The sequence below is a fragment of the Bison bison genome, unplaced genomic scaffold, assembly GCF_000754665.1.
Source record: "Bison bison bison isolate TAMUID 2011002044 unplaced genomic scaffold, Bison_UMD1.0 scf7180017864465, whole genome shotgun sequence".
Lineage (NCBI taxonomy): Eukaryota > Metazoa > Chordata > Mammalia > Artiodactyla > Bovidae > Bison > Bison bison.
Genome location: NW_011495026.1, coordinates 3113047 through 3130333, shown reverse-complemented (window position 1 = coordinate 3130333; position 17287 = coordinate 3113047). Strand labels below are relative to the sequence as shown.

The 17287-nt window shown below is 37.8% G+C and overlaps 1 protein-coding gene across 2 annotated transcripts in view; it reads right to left on the bottom strand.

Annotated features, from left to right (window-relative positions):
- Positions 1–17287, bottom strand: part of SCLT1 (sodium channel and clathrin linker 1) — a 230296-nt gene that overhangs the window by 192423 nt on the left and 20586 nt on the right. For both annotated transcript variants that reach the window (XM_010860232.1, XM_010860233.1), the window contains exons 3-4: positions 1607–1665; positions 973–1045 (exon numbers count right to left, since the gene is read on the bottom strand). In XM_010860232.1, the coding sequence (XP_010858534.1) occupies positions 973–1045; positions 1607–1665 (132 nt within the window). The remainder of the gene's footprint in view (positions 1–972; positions 1046–1606; positions 1666–17287) is intronic.

The window sequence follows — 17287 nt, the reverse complement described above, 5'->3', positions numbered from 1 at the left end:
GGGCATAGTCCAAAAAATACTAATTCTAATTCAAAAACTCTAATTCAAAAAGATATATGCACCCCAATGTTCATAGCAGCACAATCTGCAACAGCCAAGACTTGGGGGCAACCTAAGTATCTATCAACATACGAACAGATAAAAAAGATGTGCGATATATATAAACACATTACACACACATATACGTATAAACACACACATACACAATGGAATATTACTCAAGCCATACAGAATGAAGTAATGCATTTGCAGCAACATGGATGGTCTTAGAAATTAACATCTAAGTAAAGTAAGTCAGAGAAAGATAAATATCACACAATATCACTTATATGTGGAATCAAAAATTGATACAAATTAACAGAAACAGACTCACTGACATAGAAAACATACTTATGGTTGCCAAAGGGAAAAGAGGGGAGAGGGATAAATTAGGGATTTATAGATACACACTATACAGGGATTAAGATACAGGTATTTATAGATACACACTATTATATATAAAACAAACAACAAGGACCTAGTGTATAGAACAGGGAACTAGATTCAGTATCTTATACTAACTTTTAATGGAAAATAATCTGAAAAAGAATACACATATATACACAAACATATAAATGTGGATAACAGAATCACTTTGCTGTACACTGGAAACTAACACAATGCTGTAAATTGATTATAGGTAAATATTTTCTTCCTTAGCAAAGGATTTGTGAAGAAACAATTTCTATTTACTTTTTCTTTTTTTTTCTTTTTTTTTTTTAATTTTAATTAATTTTATTTTATTTTCAAACTCCACATAATTGTATTAGCTTTGCCAAACATCAAAATGAATCCACCACAGGTATACATGTGTTCCCCATCCTGAACCCTCCTCCCTCCTCCCTCCTCCCTCCCCATACCATCCCTCTGGGTCGTCCCAGTGCACTAGCCCCAAGCAATATTACCAAAGGATTAACACATATGATTTCATACCTGATAATATTTCAGCTGACCATTTAGTTCTTCCAAATGCTTATCATACTCAGTTATAAGAGGAACTAAAAAGCTAAGAAAAAATGCAAAGTTAGAAAGATGCATATTCTGTTTAATCTAGTTTAATAAGTATCTAACATGAAATAAATAAACATCAAAACTTTTATGTTAATTTTCTCCATCAAAACTTTTATATTCATTTTCTCCATAGCAATCAATACTTTACCTTTTTCCTAAACCAGAGATTCTCACAGCCTTAGCTCAATTAATATTTCAAGCTGAATAACTTTTTTCTTTATTGTAGGGGCTGACCTATGCACTGTAGGATCTTAAGCAGCATTACTGGCCTCTGCCCATTAGGTGCCACTAGTGCCCTTGCCCTCCACAACAGTGACAAGCAAAACCGTTAGCAGACATTGGCAAGTATCTGGGGAGGGAAGGGAAGCAAAATCACCCAGTTGAGAGCCACTCTTAGAGATGATGATAGCAGCTTTTTTTTCCCTTGTCAATTCAATGACAGGTCATTTAAACCTAATTAGAGTAGACTAGAAAATAAACATTCCTAATACTAAAAAAAATTTTTAACAATAATTAAACATAATTAAGAAAATATTTTCTGGTAACACAACCTTACCTTTGGTCAGCTGCCGAGTTTTCTAATGTGTCATCTCCATCTCCTTTGAAGACACCTTTCTGTAACAGAAAATAATGCATCTTAAAATTTTTTTTTCTCATATCGCTTGAGCCTCAACTGACAGAAGTTTAAAATTAAATACAATTAAAAATGTTATAACCTTAGAAAATCTGTTACTGCAATTACAAAAGAGAAAGAAAAAATAATTGATGCTGAAAACGTTTCGCTAAATGTTAACACCTGTACATAATAAAACTCTTGGTAAACTAGAAATAGGAAGAAAATTCTCAATTGATAAAGAATTTCTACCAAAAACCTATATCGATTTCTATTCTTGACAGTGTACATCAGAAGTGCTGCACAAAATTCAGTAATAATACAAGGCTGCGCATTAGCACTGCTAAAATTCAACATTGTACCAAAGGCTCCAATCAGTGGAATCTGCTACAGGGACAGGGAGCTGGAGACCTAAAGCTGAAAAGGAAGATGCAATACTGTTCTCATTCACAGACAATTACCTAGAAAACTCACTCTATAATCTACCAATTATAAAGACCGAAAATAGAGAATACCAAGTCGCCAGATATAACTGCATCTCCAGATGTGATTGGGGGTGGTTGGAGTTTTGATCAGGACTACGGCGCACGGGGCTAGAAATAAAGACCAGGAGGAGGAGGAGGGACAAACATAAAGGAGTACCAAGAAAAGGAGAGTAACGAGGGAGGAGCAAGATGAACAGGCAGCAAACACACGGTCTGCAAGGACCAGGCGGAGATCTGGGAACAAAACTCCTTAAAGTAGGGTGGCGAGAAGAGATGACACTAGTCAGAAGAGGGGACAGATACAGCATGACAATGAAAGAGCTGGACAATGCTGGGAAGCAGACTGAGGGCTAAAAGACTGGGGAGGCAGAGGAAGGTGGGCTGGATGCCATGGACAACAAGGATCAGAAATAGGAAGTGGAGGCAGAGATTGGAGGGGAAAAATTAGAGGGAGCTCTCCTGTCTTTTTGTTTGTTTGTTTTTTAATGGCATTTCTGTACTTACCTCGTGAAAATGAGTAACCAGCAGAAACTGAGAGGTGCTCCAGCAACTATCTCACATACTACTGCTGGCATCACCTTGAGTTGGAATGCCCATTATGAGATATAGAAACACAGATATGATTTGTGGTTACCAGAGGTGGGGTCTAAGGGGAGGGAGAAATGGATGAAGGTGGTCAAAAGCCACAATTTATAAGACCCACTTAAAAGCTAAATAAGTACTGGGGATATAAAGTACAATATAATTAAGATTAACATTGTTGTCAGTAGGCCCTTCCTATACAGTAAGTCTGGTTACCATCTGTCACCTGACAAAGATACTATATTATTATTGACACTATTTCCCACGTTGTATATTGCATTCTGTGTGTCATGTATTTTGTAACTGGAAGTTAACTTAATGTCCTATACCTATTTCAAACATACCCCGACCCTGCCTCTCTTCTGGCAACCAGTTTATTCTCTGCATCTATGGCTGTGTTTCTGTTTTGTTATTTTTATTCATCTGTTTTAAGATTTCATACACAAGGGAAATCATACAGTTATTTGTCCTTCTCTGACTTATTTCACTTAGTATAATACCATCTAGGACCATACATGTCAACAAAAATGCAGAGATTTCATTCTTTTTTTATGGCTGATTATGAAGATCTACAAGACCTTCTAGAACTAACACCCCAAAAAGATGTCCTTTTCATTATAGGGGACTGGAATGCAAAAGTAGGAAGTCAAGATATACGTGGACTAACAAACAAGAGATGCCTTGGAGTACAAAATGAAGCAGGGCAAAAGCTAACAGAGTTTTGCCAAGAGAACACACAGGTCATAGCAAACATCCTCTACCAACAACACAAGAGAAGACTCTACACATGGACACGACCATATGGTCAACACCGAAATCAGACTGATTATATTCTTTGGAGCCAAAGATGGAGAAGCTCTATATAGTCAAAAAAAAAAAAAAAAAAAGACTGGGAACTGGCTGTGGCTCAGATTATGAACTTCTTATTGCTAAATTTAGACTTAAGTTGAAGAAACTAGGGGAAAACCACTAGACCATTCAGGTATGACCTAAATCAAATCCCTTATGACTATACTGTAGAAGTGAGAAATAGATTCAAGGGATTTGATCTGATAGACAGAGAACCTGAAGAACTATGGATGGAGGTTCCTGACATTGTACAGGAGTGATTAAGACTCATCCCCAAGGAATTTTCATCCCCAAGGAAGAAAAAAATGCAAAAAGACAAATGGTCATCTGATGAGGTCTTACAAATAGCTGAGAAAAAAGCTAAAAGACAAAGGAGAAAAGGAAAGATATACACATTTGAATGCAGAGTTCCTAAGAATAGCACAGAGAGATAAGAAAGCCTTCCTCAGTGATCAGTGCAAAGAAACAGACGAAAACAATACAATGGGAAAGACTGGAGATCTCGTCAAGAAAATCAGAGATACCAAGGGAACATTTCATGCAAAGATGGGCACAATAAAGGATGAAAATGTATGGACCTAACAGAAGCAGAAGATATTAAGAAGAGATGGCAAGAATACACACAAGAACTATACAAAAAAGATCTTCATGACCCAGATAACCACGATGGTGTGCCAGACATCCTGGTATGCAAGTCAAGTGGGCCTTAGGAAGCATTACTATGAACAAAGCTAGTGGAGGTGATGGAATTCCAGTTGAGCTATTTCAAATCCTAAAAGATGATGCTGTTTAAGTGGTGCAATCAGTAAGTCAGTAAATTTGGAAAACTCAGCAGTGGCCACAGGACTGGAAAAGGTCCGTTTTCATTCCAATCCCAAAGAAAGGCAATGTCAAAGAATGTTCAAACTACTGCACAATTGCACTCATCTCACAAGCTAGCAAAGTAATGCTCAAAATTCTCCAAGCCAGGCTTCAACAGTATGTGAACCATGAACTTCCAGATGTTCAAGCTGGATTTAGAAAAGGCAGAAGAACCAGAGATCAAATTGCCAAGATCTGCTGGATCATCAAAAAAGCAACAGAATTCCAGAAAAATAACTACTTCTGCTTTATTGACCATGCCAAAGCTTTGGACTGTGTGGTTCACAACAAACTGTGGAAAACTGTAAAAGATATGGGAATACCAAACCACCTTACCTGTCTCCTGAGAAATTTGTATGCCAACCAAGAAGCATCAGTTAGTACCAGACATCAAACAATAGACTGGTTCCAAATTGAGAAAGGAGTACGTCAAGGCTGTATAGTGTTACCCTGCTTATTTAACTTATATGCAGACTACATCTTGTGAAATGCCAGGCTGGAGGAAGCACAAGCTGGAATCAAGACTGCCAGGAGAAATATCAATAACCTCAGATATGCAGATGACACCACCCTTATGGCAGAAAGTGAAGAACTAAACAGCCTCTTGATGAAAGTGAAAGAGGAGAGTGCAAAAGTTGGCTTAAAACTCAACATTCAGAAAACTAAGATTATGCCATTCAGTCCAATCACTTCATGGCAAACAGATGGGGAAATAATGGAAACAGTGAGAGACTTTAGTTTTGGGGGGGCTCCAAAAATCACTGCAGATGGTGATTGCAGTCATGAAATTAAGAAACACTTGCTCCTTGGAAGGAAAGTAATGACCAACCTAGACAGCATATTAAAAAAGCAGAGATATTATTTAGCCAACAAACGTCCGTTTGGTCAAGGCTATGGTTTTTCCAGTAGTCATGTATGGATGTGAGAGTTGGACTAGAAAGTAAAGCTGAGTGCCGAAGAATTGATGCTTTTGAACTGTGGTGCTGGAGAAGACTCTTGAGAGTCCCTTGGACTGCAAGGAAATCAAACCAGTCAATCCTAAAGGAAATCAGTCCTGAATGTTCACTGGAAGGACTGATGCTGAAGCTGAAACTCCAATACTTTGTCCACCTGATGAGAAGACCTGACTCACTGGAAAAGATCCTGATGCTGGGAAAGACTGAAGGCAAGAGAAGAAGGGGATGAGCAAGGATGCAATGGTTGGATGGCAGCACTGATGCAATGGACACAAGTTTGAGCAAGCTCCAGGAGTTGGTGATGGACAGGGAAGCTTGGAGTGCTGCAGTCCGTGGGGTTGCAAAGAGTCGGAAATGACTGAGTGACAGAAATGAACTGAACTGAATATTCCATTGGGCTTTCCTGGTGGCTCAGCAATAAAGAATCCACCTGCCAATGCAGGAGGTGCAGGTTCAACCCCTGGGTCGGGAAGATTCCCTGGAGAAGGAAATGGTAACCACTCTAGTATTCTTGCCTGGGAAATGTCATGGACAGAGGAGCTCGGTAGGCTTCTGTGTCCTCGGGGTCGCAAAGAGTTGGACATGATTTAGTTACTAAAGCAACAACAATATTCCATTGCACACATGTACCACATCTTCTTTATCCATTCACCTATCGATGGGCACTTAGGGTGTTTCCATATCTTGGCTATTGTAAATAATGCTGCAATATATCATATTCTAAAGATATATACAAATGTGCATATATCTTTAGAATATATGTTTTTCTTTCTTTGAAAATGCTCGGATGTGGAATTGCTGGTTTGTATGGTAATTCTATTTTCCGTGTTCAGAGGAGCCTCCATACATTTTCCATAGTGGACATACCAATTTACATTCTTACCAACATTGTGCATGTGTTCCCTTTATTGCACATCCTAGCCAACACTTGTTATTTCTAGTATTTTTGATAATAGCTGCTCTGACAGATATGCTTTCAGTTTTTCACCACTGAGCACCATACTGGCTGCAGGGTTTTCACATATGGACTTTACCAGATGGAAGTGTGTTCCCTCTATATACACTTGGTTCAGAGTTCTTATAAATGAATGTGAAATTTCTTAAAAAAGCTTTTTTTTCACATTGAGATAATATGATTTCTATTCTTCAATTTGTTAATATGGTGTATTTTACTAATTTGCCAATGCTGAACCATCCTAGAATCTATGATAAATCCTATTTGAGCACGGTGTATCTGCTCTCTTGGAACTGCTTTTGTTGCACTGCATAGATTTTGGATCATGTTTCCATTTTCATTTGTCTCCAGGTATTTTCTGATTTCCCCTTGATTTCTTCAGTGACTCATTGGTTGTTTAGTAGCATATTGTCCAGCCTCTGTGAGTTTGTATTTTTGCAGCTTCTTTAAATAGTTGATTTTAATCCATAGTTTTGTGGTTGGAAAAGGTGCTTGGCATGTGAAATGATTTTTAATACTGAATTCAGCTTTTTTAACAGATGAAAGACTACTCAGATTTCTACTGCTTTTTGTATCAGTTTTAGTAAGTTTTACTTTTTCAGGCATTTTGTCTATTTCACCTACATGGTCAAAGATATTAGTGTAAAGTTGTTTATAAATCACCCTATAATCATTTTAAATGTATATTTAATCATTTTAAATGATATTGCATCTGTAGTAATATCAAAATTTTTGTCTGGTCCTTATAATTTGCTTTTTCTCTGTTCTGCAGTTATTGATTGTTGATTCAAATGCCATAAGAGATACAGAAGTTTCCTTTGAGGAGACTGGCAAAGATGGGGGGTAGAGAGATCCTGAGTTCACTTCTTCTCATGAGCACACCAAAATCACAACTTTCTGCAGAATAGCCATCACTGGAGAAAATCAGAACCTATGCAGAAAAGGTCTTCCATAAACAAAGATATAAAGAAGGAATGATAACAAAACAGGTAGGAGGGAAAGCACACTCAAGATATAATCAAGTCCCACACCCCAGGTGGGCAATGCACAATGGAGAATAATTATAATATAGTACTTCCCCCACACGAGGGAGGGTTCTAAGGCTCATGTTGGGCACCCCAGTCTGGGGATTCCTGAACCAGGAAAAGGAGCCCCCAGAGTATCTGGCTTTGAAGACCAATGAGCCTTAATACTGGGAGATCCAAAGGACTGAGGGAAATGAGACTTCACTCTTACAGAGTAAACACAAAGTTTCACATGTACTGGGAACCAGGGCAAAAGAAATAAATTGACAGAAACCTGGACCAGACACACATGGTTGCCTTGGGAAAACTCCTGGAGGGGTGCAGGGTGGCTGTGGCTCACCCTGAAGACAGAGAAACTTGCGGCAGACGTATGTGGTGGCTATCTACTGCATGGACTCTGCAGTTGGTGGCCTCCATCTTGAGATCCTCCTCCAAATTCATCAGTGCCAAGGGCTGACCCCACCCAACAAGCGGCAGGCACCAATGCTGACACAGCTCATCAAACAACTAACTGGGCAAGGTCATGGCCCACCCGTCAGCAGACAGGCCACCTAAAGACTTCCTGAGCATACAATCACATCTAGACATGCCTCTTGACATAGCACTGCACATCAGAGACCCAAGACTCAGCTCCACTCACCAGTGGGCAGGCACCAACTCTGAACTCCAGGAAGTATACACTAGCCTCCAGAACAGCCTCACACACCAGAGGTGAGACAAGAGATGCAAGAAAACCACAGTCCTTCTGTGTGCATATCTAGCCTGCCTACATCAGGAAAAACCCTACTCTAGGATCAGATGGGTCCCAGTCCTGCCACAAAGCAGGCCAATGCAAACTTCAAGACACCACAAAGCACATACCAAACTGTATCAGTAACCACCCCCATCTGACAGTAGGTGTGAGATCTCTGGATCCTTCAGACTCCAGGACCCAGAGCTCTGCCTGCCAGTGGTCTGGCACTAACCCCAGGACCTGGTTTCAACCACCAGTGTGGGTAAGCAATGGCCTGGAGTCTTCTGGATGCAGACACTGCCCACCAGTGAGCCAGTACTAACCCCACAGCTCCCTACGGTTCTGCAGCCAGCCACCTTGTGACTATGTCCCATTAACCAGTAGTCAGCAGCATCCACACAACACAGTGCCTGGCAACTAACCAGGCTAGGGGCCAAACACACCTACCAAATTGTCGAATAGTCAGCCTGCCACAAAAGAAGGACCCATGCAGCCCTACTGGAGCAAGTCCTAGAATACACAGCTTGAGTGACGAGAGGGTTGTGTGCTGCTGGGACACATCATACCACTCCAAGGTCAAGAAATGTAACAAAACTACCATATACATAAAAATGGGAATAGCAACTTAGGAAAAATGAGATAGCACAAGAACATGTCCCAGCCAAAGGAACAAGATAAAATCCGAAAGAAATAAGTGACGTTATGATAAGCATCTACCTGAGGGAAGGTCAGAGCAATGATTATAAAGATGATCAAAGAACTCAGGAGGAGAATGGATGTACAGAGCAAGAAGTCAGAAGTTTGTAGAAAATACATAGAACCACACAGAGATGAATACAATAATGGAAACAAAAAATACACTAGAAGGAATCAACAGTAGACTAAATGATACAAAGGAATGGATCAGTGAGCTGGAAGAGAGAGAACTGGAAATCACTGCTGCTGAACAGAAAAATGAATGAAAAGAAATAAGGACAGTTTAAGAGACCTCTGGGACAACATCAAGCACATTAATATCTGCATTATAGAGATCCAACATTATAAACAGCCAACATTCACTGGATCATCGAAAAAGCAAGAGAGTTCCAGAAAAACATCTATTTCTGCTCTATTGGCTATGCCAAAGCCTCTGACTGTGTGGATCACCACAAACTGGAAAATTCTAAAAAAGATGGGAATACCAGACCACCTGACCTGCCTCTTGAGAAACCTGTATGCAGGTATGGAGGCTAATTACTTTACAATATTGAAGTGGTTTTTGCCATACATTGACACGAATCAGCCATGAGTGTACATGTATTCCCCATCCTGAACCCTCCTCCCACCTCGCTCCCCATCCAATCCCTCAGGGTCATCCCAGTGCACCAGCCTTGAGCACCCTGTCTCATGTATCGAACCTGGACTGGAGATCTATTTCACATATGATAATATACATGTTTCAATGCTTTTCTCTCAAATCATCCTACTCTCGCCTTCTCCCACAGAGTCCAAAATCTGTTCTTTACATCTGTGTCTCTTTTGCTATCTTGCATATAGGGTCATCGTTACCATCTTTCTAATTAGAAGAAACTACAAAATTCTTCACACAGTATCACCAGCAATGTCTGATTCATTTTTTTCTTCATACTTTCCAGTATTTGACTTTTCAGTGGGGCTATGTTTTCTTTTAACCATTCTGGAAGGTTATGTTGTGACATCTCATCATGGTTTCAATTTTTTTAATTAACCTAGTAACTAACTCTTTAATTCTTAAAGAGATGGGAATATCAAACCACCTGAGAAATCTGTACGCAGGTCAAGAAGTAACAGTGAGAAATGGACATGGAACAACAGACTGGTTCAAAGTTGGGAAAAGGTGTACGTCAAGGCTGTATACTGACACCCAGCTTATTTATTTTATATACACAGTACATCATGCCAAATGCTGAGCTGGATGAAGCTCAAGCTGGAATCAAGATTGCCAGGAGAAATATGCACATGACAATACCCTAATGGCAAAAAGCAAAGTGGAACTAAAGAGCCGCTTAATGAAAGGGAAAAAGAAGAGTCAAAAAGCTGGCTTAAAACACAACATTCAAAAAACGAAGATCATGGCATCCAGTCCCATCACTTCATGTCAAATAGGTGGGAAAAAAATGGCAACAGTGTGAGACTTTATTTTCTTAGGCTCTAAAATCACCGTGAACAGTGATTGCAGCCATGAAATTAAAAGATGCTTGCTCCTTGGACGAAAAGCCAGGACAAACCTAGTTCAGTTCAGTCGCTCAGTCGTGTCCAACTCTTTGCGACCTCATGGACTGCATGCCATGTAGGGCCACCCAAGATGGATGAGTCATGGTGGAGAGTTCTGACAAAATGTGGTCCACTAGAGAAGGGAATGGGAAACCACTACAGTATTCTTGCCTTGAGAACCCCATGAACAGTATGAAAAGGCAAAAAGATAGGACACTGAGAGATGAACTCCGCAGGTCAGTAAGTGCCGAATATGCTACTAGAGATCAGTGGAGAAATAACTCCAGAAAGAATGAAGAGATGGAGCCAAAGCAAAAACAGCACCCGGTTGTGGATGTGACTGGTGACGAAAGCAAGGTCCAATGCTGTAAAGAGCAATATTGCATAGGAACCTGGAATGTCAGGTCCATAAGTCAAGGCAAATTGGAAGTGGTCAAACAGGAGATGGCAAAAGTAAACGTCGACAGTTTAGGAATCAGTGAACTAAAATGGACTGGAATGGGTGCTTTATTTGCAATAGATGCATAATAAAGTAGTGATGAGTTTCTTCCAGATTACTCAGAAAGCCATTCTTCTAAAAAATATTTAATAATCTTCTAGAATTTAAATCCAAACTGTTCAACTTAACCATTCAAGGTCCTCTATAATGTGGGAACAATCTACCTTTCCTAACCTTATTTTCAATTACTTCTTTCACATATGCCAAACACATTACGGAAACTGAAGTATGCTTTAGTCCCTAAATACAACTCTCATTTTCTTACCCACTTTGGCTACTCATCATGCCAGTGGGTCCAGCTACAATACTCTTCACCACGCCCTCTTTTGGCTCCCCACTGAAGTTTTCGAAATCCTACCTACTTAGCAGTGCCTCTCAGATACACCACATATCCTCCAGGAAACTCCCAGATCTCTCCAACTATACATGATCTCCTTTTTTTCTCTTATTACTAATAGCTGGTTTTAAAGTTCTTAAAAGATTCAAATATTATGCCTTTTATCCAATTATTTAATATTTCGCATCCCATATTTTTATAAGTCTCTATGTTCCTCTATAATTGCTATTTTATTTTACATACCTTTACATTGCCAAAACCCCTGGCACAATGCCTTACATAAAGATGGTGCTCAATATATATTAAGGTGAATTCAGTGAAGACATTGCTCCATAACTATCTTCTAAGGATAGCTGCTAAGGAGATACAAATGTAAAAATAAAGGACTCAATAATCTAAATTATAAAAGCTGTAACATTCTGAAATAAAAGTAATAAATCAAAACATAAGATAAATATTTGAAAATAAAAATACAGATTCAGCAACCCGTTCTTACTTGCTAGTAAAACTTTAGGAATTAGAGACTGCATTATTTCCTAAAAAATCAGGTTGGGAGAATAGGATCGAAATTGACTTATTATAAAAGTATTTATAAGACTTTATATTCCCTAAAACAGAATTTAAACAAATTATACAAAGAATTATTTATAGAATTTAAAAAATCTTGAAAAATGGATATTGTATAATTAATTTATATCTATTTTTATCCCAAGATGACTTCCTGAGATGACAGTGATGATTAATCACAGAGAGTGGCAATAATATTGGATTATAGTCAGGTAAACTAATTTTATAGACACTTTTCTTCCTCTAAGACAACTACATACTCTTTAAGTATTGTAATTACTGTTCTGAATGTTTAATTTTGTCTTCCTGATTTTAATCAGCATCACAGGCTACCAAATAGCATCCTTTCCTCTATCCTTTGGAAGAAAACAAAGTATAGGTTGACTAGCATTCTGTGAAGGTGTTCTTGTACATTTCAGAGGGTTGCAGCAAACTCTTACACCTTTCACTCTTATCAAAAGAAGGCTGATTTTCATCAATAAAGGTGGCTGAAGTATGACCTAAGAAACTGATAAACTCCTAATTCAGACTCATTAAAATCCTAAATTACTGATTTCTATCTTCACTAGATTATGGGATGAGGCAAATCAACTCCTCACAGTTTTACCTGAGTAATCCATCACATGCAGAGTTTAGAACTGCACTACCTAAAAAACAATAGCCATAAGCCACTTTTCAGTTCAGTTTAGTCACTCAGTCGAGTCCGACTCTTTGAAACCCCATGTACTGACTGTACCACACCAGGCTTCCCTGTCCATCACCAACTCCCAGAGCTTGCTCAAACTCATGTCCATCAAGTCAGTCAGATCATCCAACCATCTCATCCTGTCATCCCCTTCTCCTCCTGCCTTCAATCTTTCCAGCATCAAAGTCTTTTCCAGTGAGTCAGTTATTCACATCAGGCGGCCAAAGTATTGGTGTTTCAGCTTCAGCATCAGTTCTTCCAATAAGCATTCAGGACTGATCTCCTTTAGGATGGACTGGTTGGATCTCCTTGCAGTCCAAGGGACTCTCAAGAGTCTTTTCCAACACCACAGTTCAAAAGCATCAATTCTTCAGCACTCAGCTTTCTTTATGGTCTAACTCTCACATCCATATATGACTACTGGAAAAACCATAGCTTTGCTTTGATTAGATGGACTTTGGTCGGCAAAATAATGTCTCTGCTTTTTAATATGCTGTCTAGGTTGGTCATAGCTTTTCTTCCAAGGAGTAACCATCTTTTAATTTCATGGCTTCAGTCAACATCTGCAGTAATTTTGGAGCCCAAGAAAATAAAGTCTATCACTGTTTCCATTGTTTCCCCATCTATTTGCCATGAAGTGATGGGACCAAATGCCATGATCTTTGTTTTTTGAAAGGTGAGTTTTAAGCCAAATTTTTCACTCTCCTCTTTCACAGTCATCAAGAGGCTCTTTAGTTTCTCTTTGCTTTCTGCCATAAGGGTGGTGTCATCTGTGTATCTGAAGATATTGATATTTTTCCCGGCAATCTTGATTCCAGCTTGTGCTTCATCCAGCCTGGCATTTTGCATGATGTACTCTGTATAAGCCACATTAGTCTATTCAAATTTAAAATTTCTTAAGTGAAAATCAGATAAAAGACCTGTCAGTTGTGTAGCTTAATTTCCAGTGCTTAACTGCCCCATATGTTACTGGCTACCATATTAAAAACTACTGAACTATACAGCATTTTCATGATCACAGAAGTTCCACTGAACAGTACTGGTCTAGAAAGCTTGTAATTTGACTTAAATAGTAAAAGTGGTTGGTTATATTGTTATCGATCAAGTTTTATATTTCTAAACTCATGATCACCAAGAGTAGCCCTACTATTCCTTCAACATAAATTTCAAATAACTTCTTATTGGATTACAATTGGCCCAGCTCTTATACATTATATAAGACATGCCTAATTTCTTCCTGCCTCAGAGCCTCTTCTTGGCTTTTTCCTTGGCTTGTTCTTCACTTTTAGTGCCAACTTAAATGTTGCTACCATAAAGAAGTCTTCTCTGCCTTTTCTACCAAAAACAAGTCTCAGCCACCACCACACTGTATACACGTTAATCTCTCTCAGCACCCTGTTTATTTTGTTCATAAACTATCACAGTTTTTGTTCATTCATTTCTCTCTCTTCCACTGAAAGAGGATCCTTTGTGTATTTTATTCATGGGTCTGTCCCTAGAGCTTACCTAGTGGTCAAGCACTCAAAATTTGTTGAATATATTAACGTTTGCTCTATCAGTGAATAAATGTGCACAATGACTGTCTTTTCCTCCCATAACCAACTCATACCTCTTATCACCATGCTTTTATATTTATTTCTTCCTTCCTTTTATTTCTGGTTTATGTTATTTCCTCTCTTTCCTGAGTCTCAATTTTTAAAAAAAATTCTGAGTTCAAGGGCTAACAGGCAGAAAAACAAGTTTCATGCTAGAAAAGGAAGATACTTTTAAGAGTTTTCAGAGAAAATAAACTTATTTTTAATATTCCTCTCTGTCCCTCAGCAAGTACAAAAAGAACAAAAACACTTATCCCATCCCTAGTACATACATGTATAATACTAGTGTGGCACAGGTTACAAAGAGGATTCAGTTAGCTTTCATGTGAGAAAAGGGAGTGATTTAAGGGGGTGGGGGAGTAGGAGGAAAGAAATGTAGCAAAAAGGATATGACCCACTCACCTTCTTGAATAAAATCTTTTTATCTTTGAATATTTGTCAGCCAGTGCCCACTACTACACTCTCAAAGAGCAATGTGATTTGAAATACTTTTTATTTATACAGAAAAAAAAAATAAAGAAAGACAACTAAATTTCACAACAACCTGAAGGAGTCATTCAAGAAATTAGTTATGTAAAATATCTTTAGCTTTACATATTTAAGATGGAATATTATTCAGCCACTAAAAATGAAATAAACCCAATCAAAAAATGAGCAGAAGATCTAAACAGACATTTCTCCAAAGATGGCTAAGAGGCACATGAAAAGATCACTTTATTCTTAAAGAACTGTGAATCAAAACTACAATGAGGTATCACTTTACATTGATCAGAATGGACATCATCAAAAAAATCTATAAACAATAAATGCTGGAGAGGGTGTGGAGAAAAAGGAACCCTCGTACATTGTTGGTGGGGATATAAATTGATACAGCTACTATGGAGAACAGTATGAAAGCTCCTTAAAAAACTAAAAATAGAGCTGCCATATGATCCAGCAATTCCACTCGGTAGTATATATCTGGAGAAAACCATTATTCAAAAAGATACATGCATACCAATGTTCATTGCAGCACTATTTACAACAGCCAGGACATGGAAGCAACCTAAATGTCCACTGAGAGAGAAATGGATAAAGAAGATGTGGTACATATACACCACGGAATATCACTCAACCATAAAAAGAATGAAATAATGCCATTTGCAGTAACGTGGATGGACCTAGAGATAGTCATACTGAGTGAAGTCAGAGATGAACACCATATGATATTTACTTGTACGTGTAATCTAAAATATGACACTAATGAATTTATTTACAAAACAGAAATAAAGTCACAGATATAGAAAACAAACTTATTGTTACCAAGAAGGAAAGAGGATGGTGCAGAAATAAACTAGGAGATTGGGACTGACATATCCACACTATTATATATAAAACAGATAACTAATAAGGACCCACTGTATAGCACATGGAACTCCACTCAATCTCCATAATGGCCTATATGGGAAAGGAATCTGAAAAAGGATGAGTATATGTATATGCATAACTCATTCACCTTGCACACTTGAAATGAACACAACATTGTAAAATCAACTATACTCCAATAATCTTTTAAAAAAGGTAAATAACCCAATTTTTTAAATGGGAACAATATTTAAAAAGGAACATCTCAAAAGAAAACATCAGTTCAGCTCAGTCGTGTCTGACTCTTTGTGACCCCATGGACTGCAGCACGCCAGGCTTCCCTGTCCATCACCAACTCCCAGAGCTTGCTCAAACATGTAAAAGAGAACACGTGGATGGCCAAAAAGCATATGAAAATGTACATACCTATTTATCAGAGAAATGCAAAATTGTACCATCACACTGTTAAAAAAGAAATAACAAGCCCTAAGTGGGATCATTTCCTCCCCCATCCCCATCATAGCAAAAACTAAGACGGTCTCAATCCCTCCTAGAGATGTGACCTTTAAAACAGTCCACCTGAAATTTCCTAATCAGTACTAATGAAGTAAGTGAATGAAAAAGGCCCCTGGAGTGTCAGTCCCCCATTAGAAGACAGCCTGGCCTGAAATAATCCTTTCTTTTCCTTTGCTAATACCTTTTGCTACCTCCTCTCCTTCTATACATAAAAATCTTCCGTTTTGTACAGCCCCTCCTAGTGCAGCTGATTTTTTAATTTTTGAATAATGCTAACTAGTTCTTCAAAATAAAAAGAAGGAAACAATACCATTTGCAGCAACATGGATGGACCCAGAGATTATCATACTAAGTGACCAAGGTGCAGAAAAGACAAAAATCATATGATATCACTTGTATGTAGAATTTAAAAAGATAATACAAATGAACTTATTCACAAAACAGAAACAGATGTCAAAAAAAAAACTTATGGCTATCAATCGGGAAAGTTGGGGAGAGGAATAAATCAGGAGTTTGGGATTAATATATATATGATACTATACACAGGCAGTCAACAAGCACCAACTGTATAGCACAGGGAACTCTACTCACTATCTCATAATAACCCATATGGGATAGGAATCTGAAAAAGAATGGATATATGTTTATGTATAATTGAATCACTTTGCTGTATTTGAAACTAACAACATTGTAAATCAACCATAAGTCCAGTATAAAGTACAAATTATAATAAAATATCTTTAGAAAGTTATATAAAATTATAAGGGAAAAGGTTTTTTAAAGAATGAATGGGGAACACATGTATACCGGTGGCGGATTCATTTGATATTTGGCAAAACTAATACAATTATGTAAAGTTTAAAAATAAAATAAAATTAAAAAAAAAAGAATGAATTATGAAGGTATTAGGAACCAAATATATTAAATATATAAGCTATTAAAGACACTGGAAGACTCTTTCCATTTAAATCCACAGAATTTAAGTATTACTATTTATTATAAAGGTATTAGATCTTGTATTTTCTTAAGAAACAATGCTATATAAAAAAATCTTAAGGCAATTCACAGAACTTATTTTGATCCAAAAGAAGTCTCAATGATCATTACATGGTAACAATACTAAAGAATTTTAGCTTTTACTTAGAATACAGTTCCTGTAAAAATTATCCTTGAAGTACCAACTTAAAATATAAGAAATATCAAACTACTGCAGGTTTTTTCGATATTGGAAAAAGGGTTTCACAAAAATATGTCCATTTAACACAAGTCCTGGCAATTTTACAGTACCTAGTATGAGAAAAAAGGACAGTTCACTAGGATTTTACCTTTAAAAACAGAACAAAAAGCATGAACTATTTATATTTCTCAAGCTGATCGTGACTTTTTACATCTCCACTTTCATT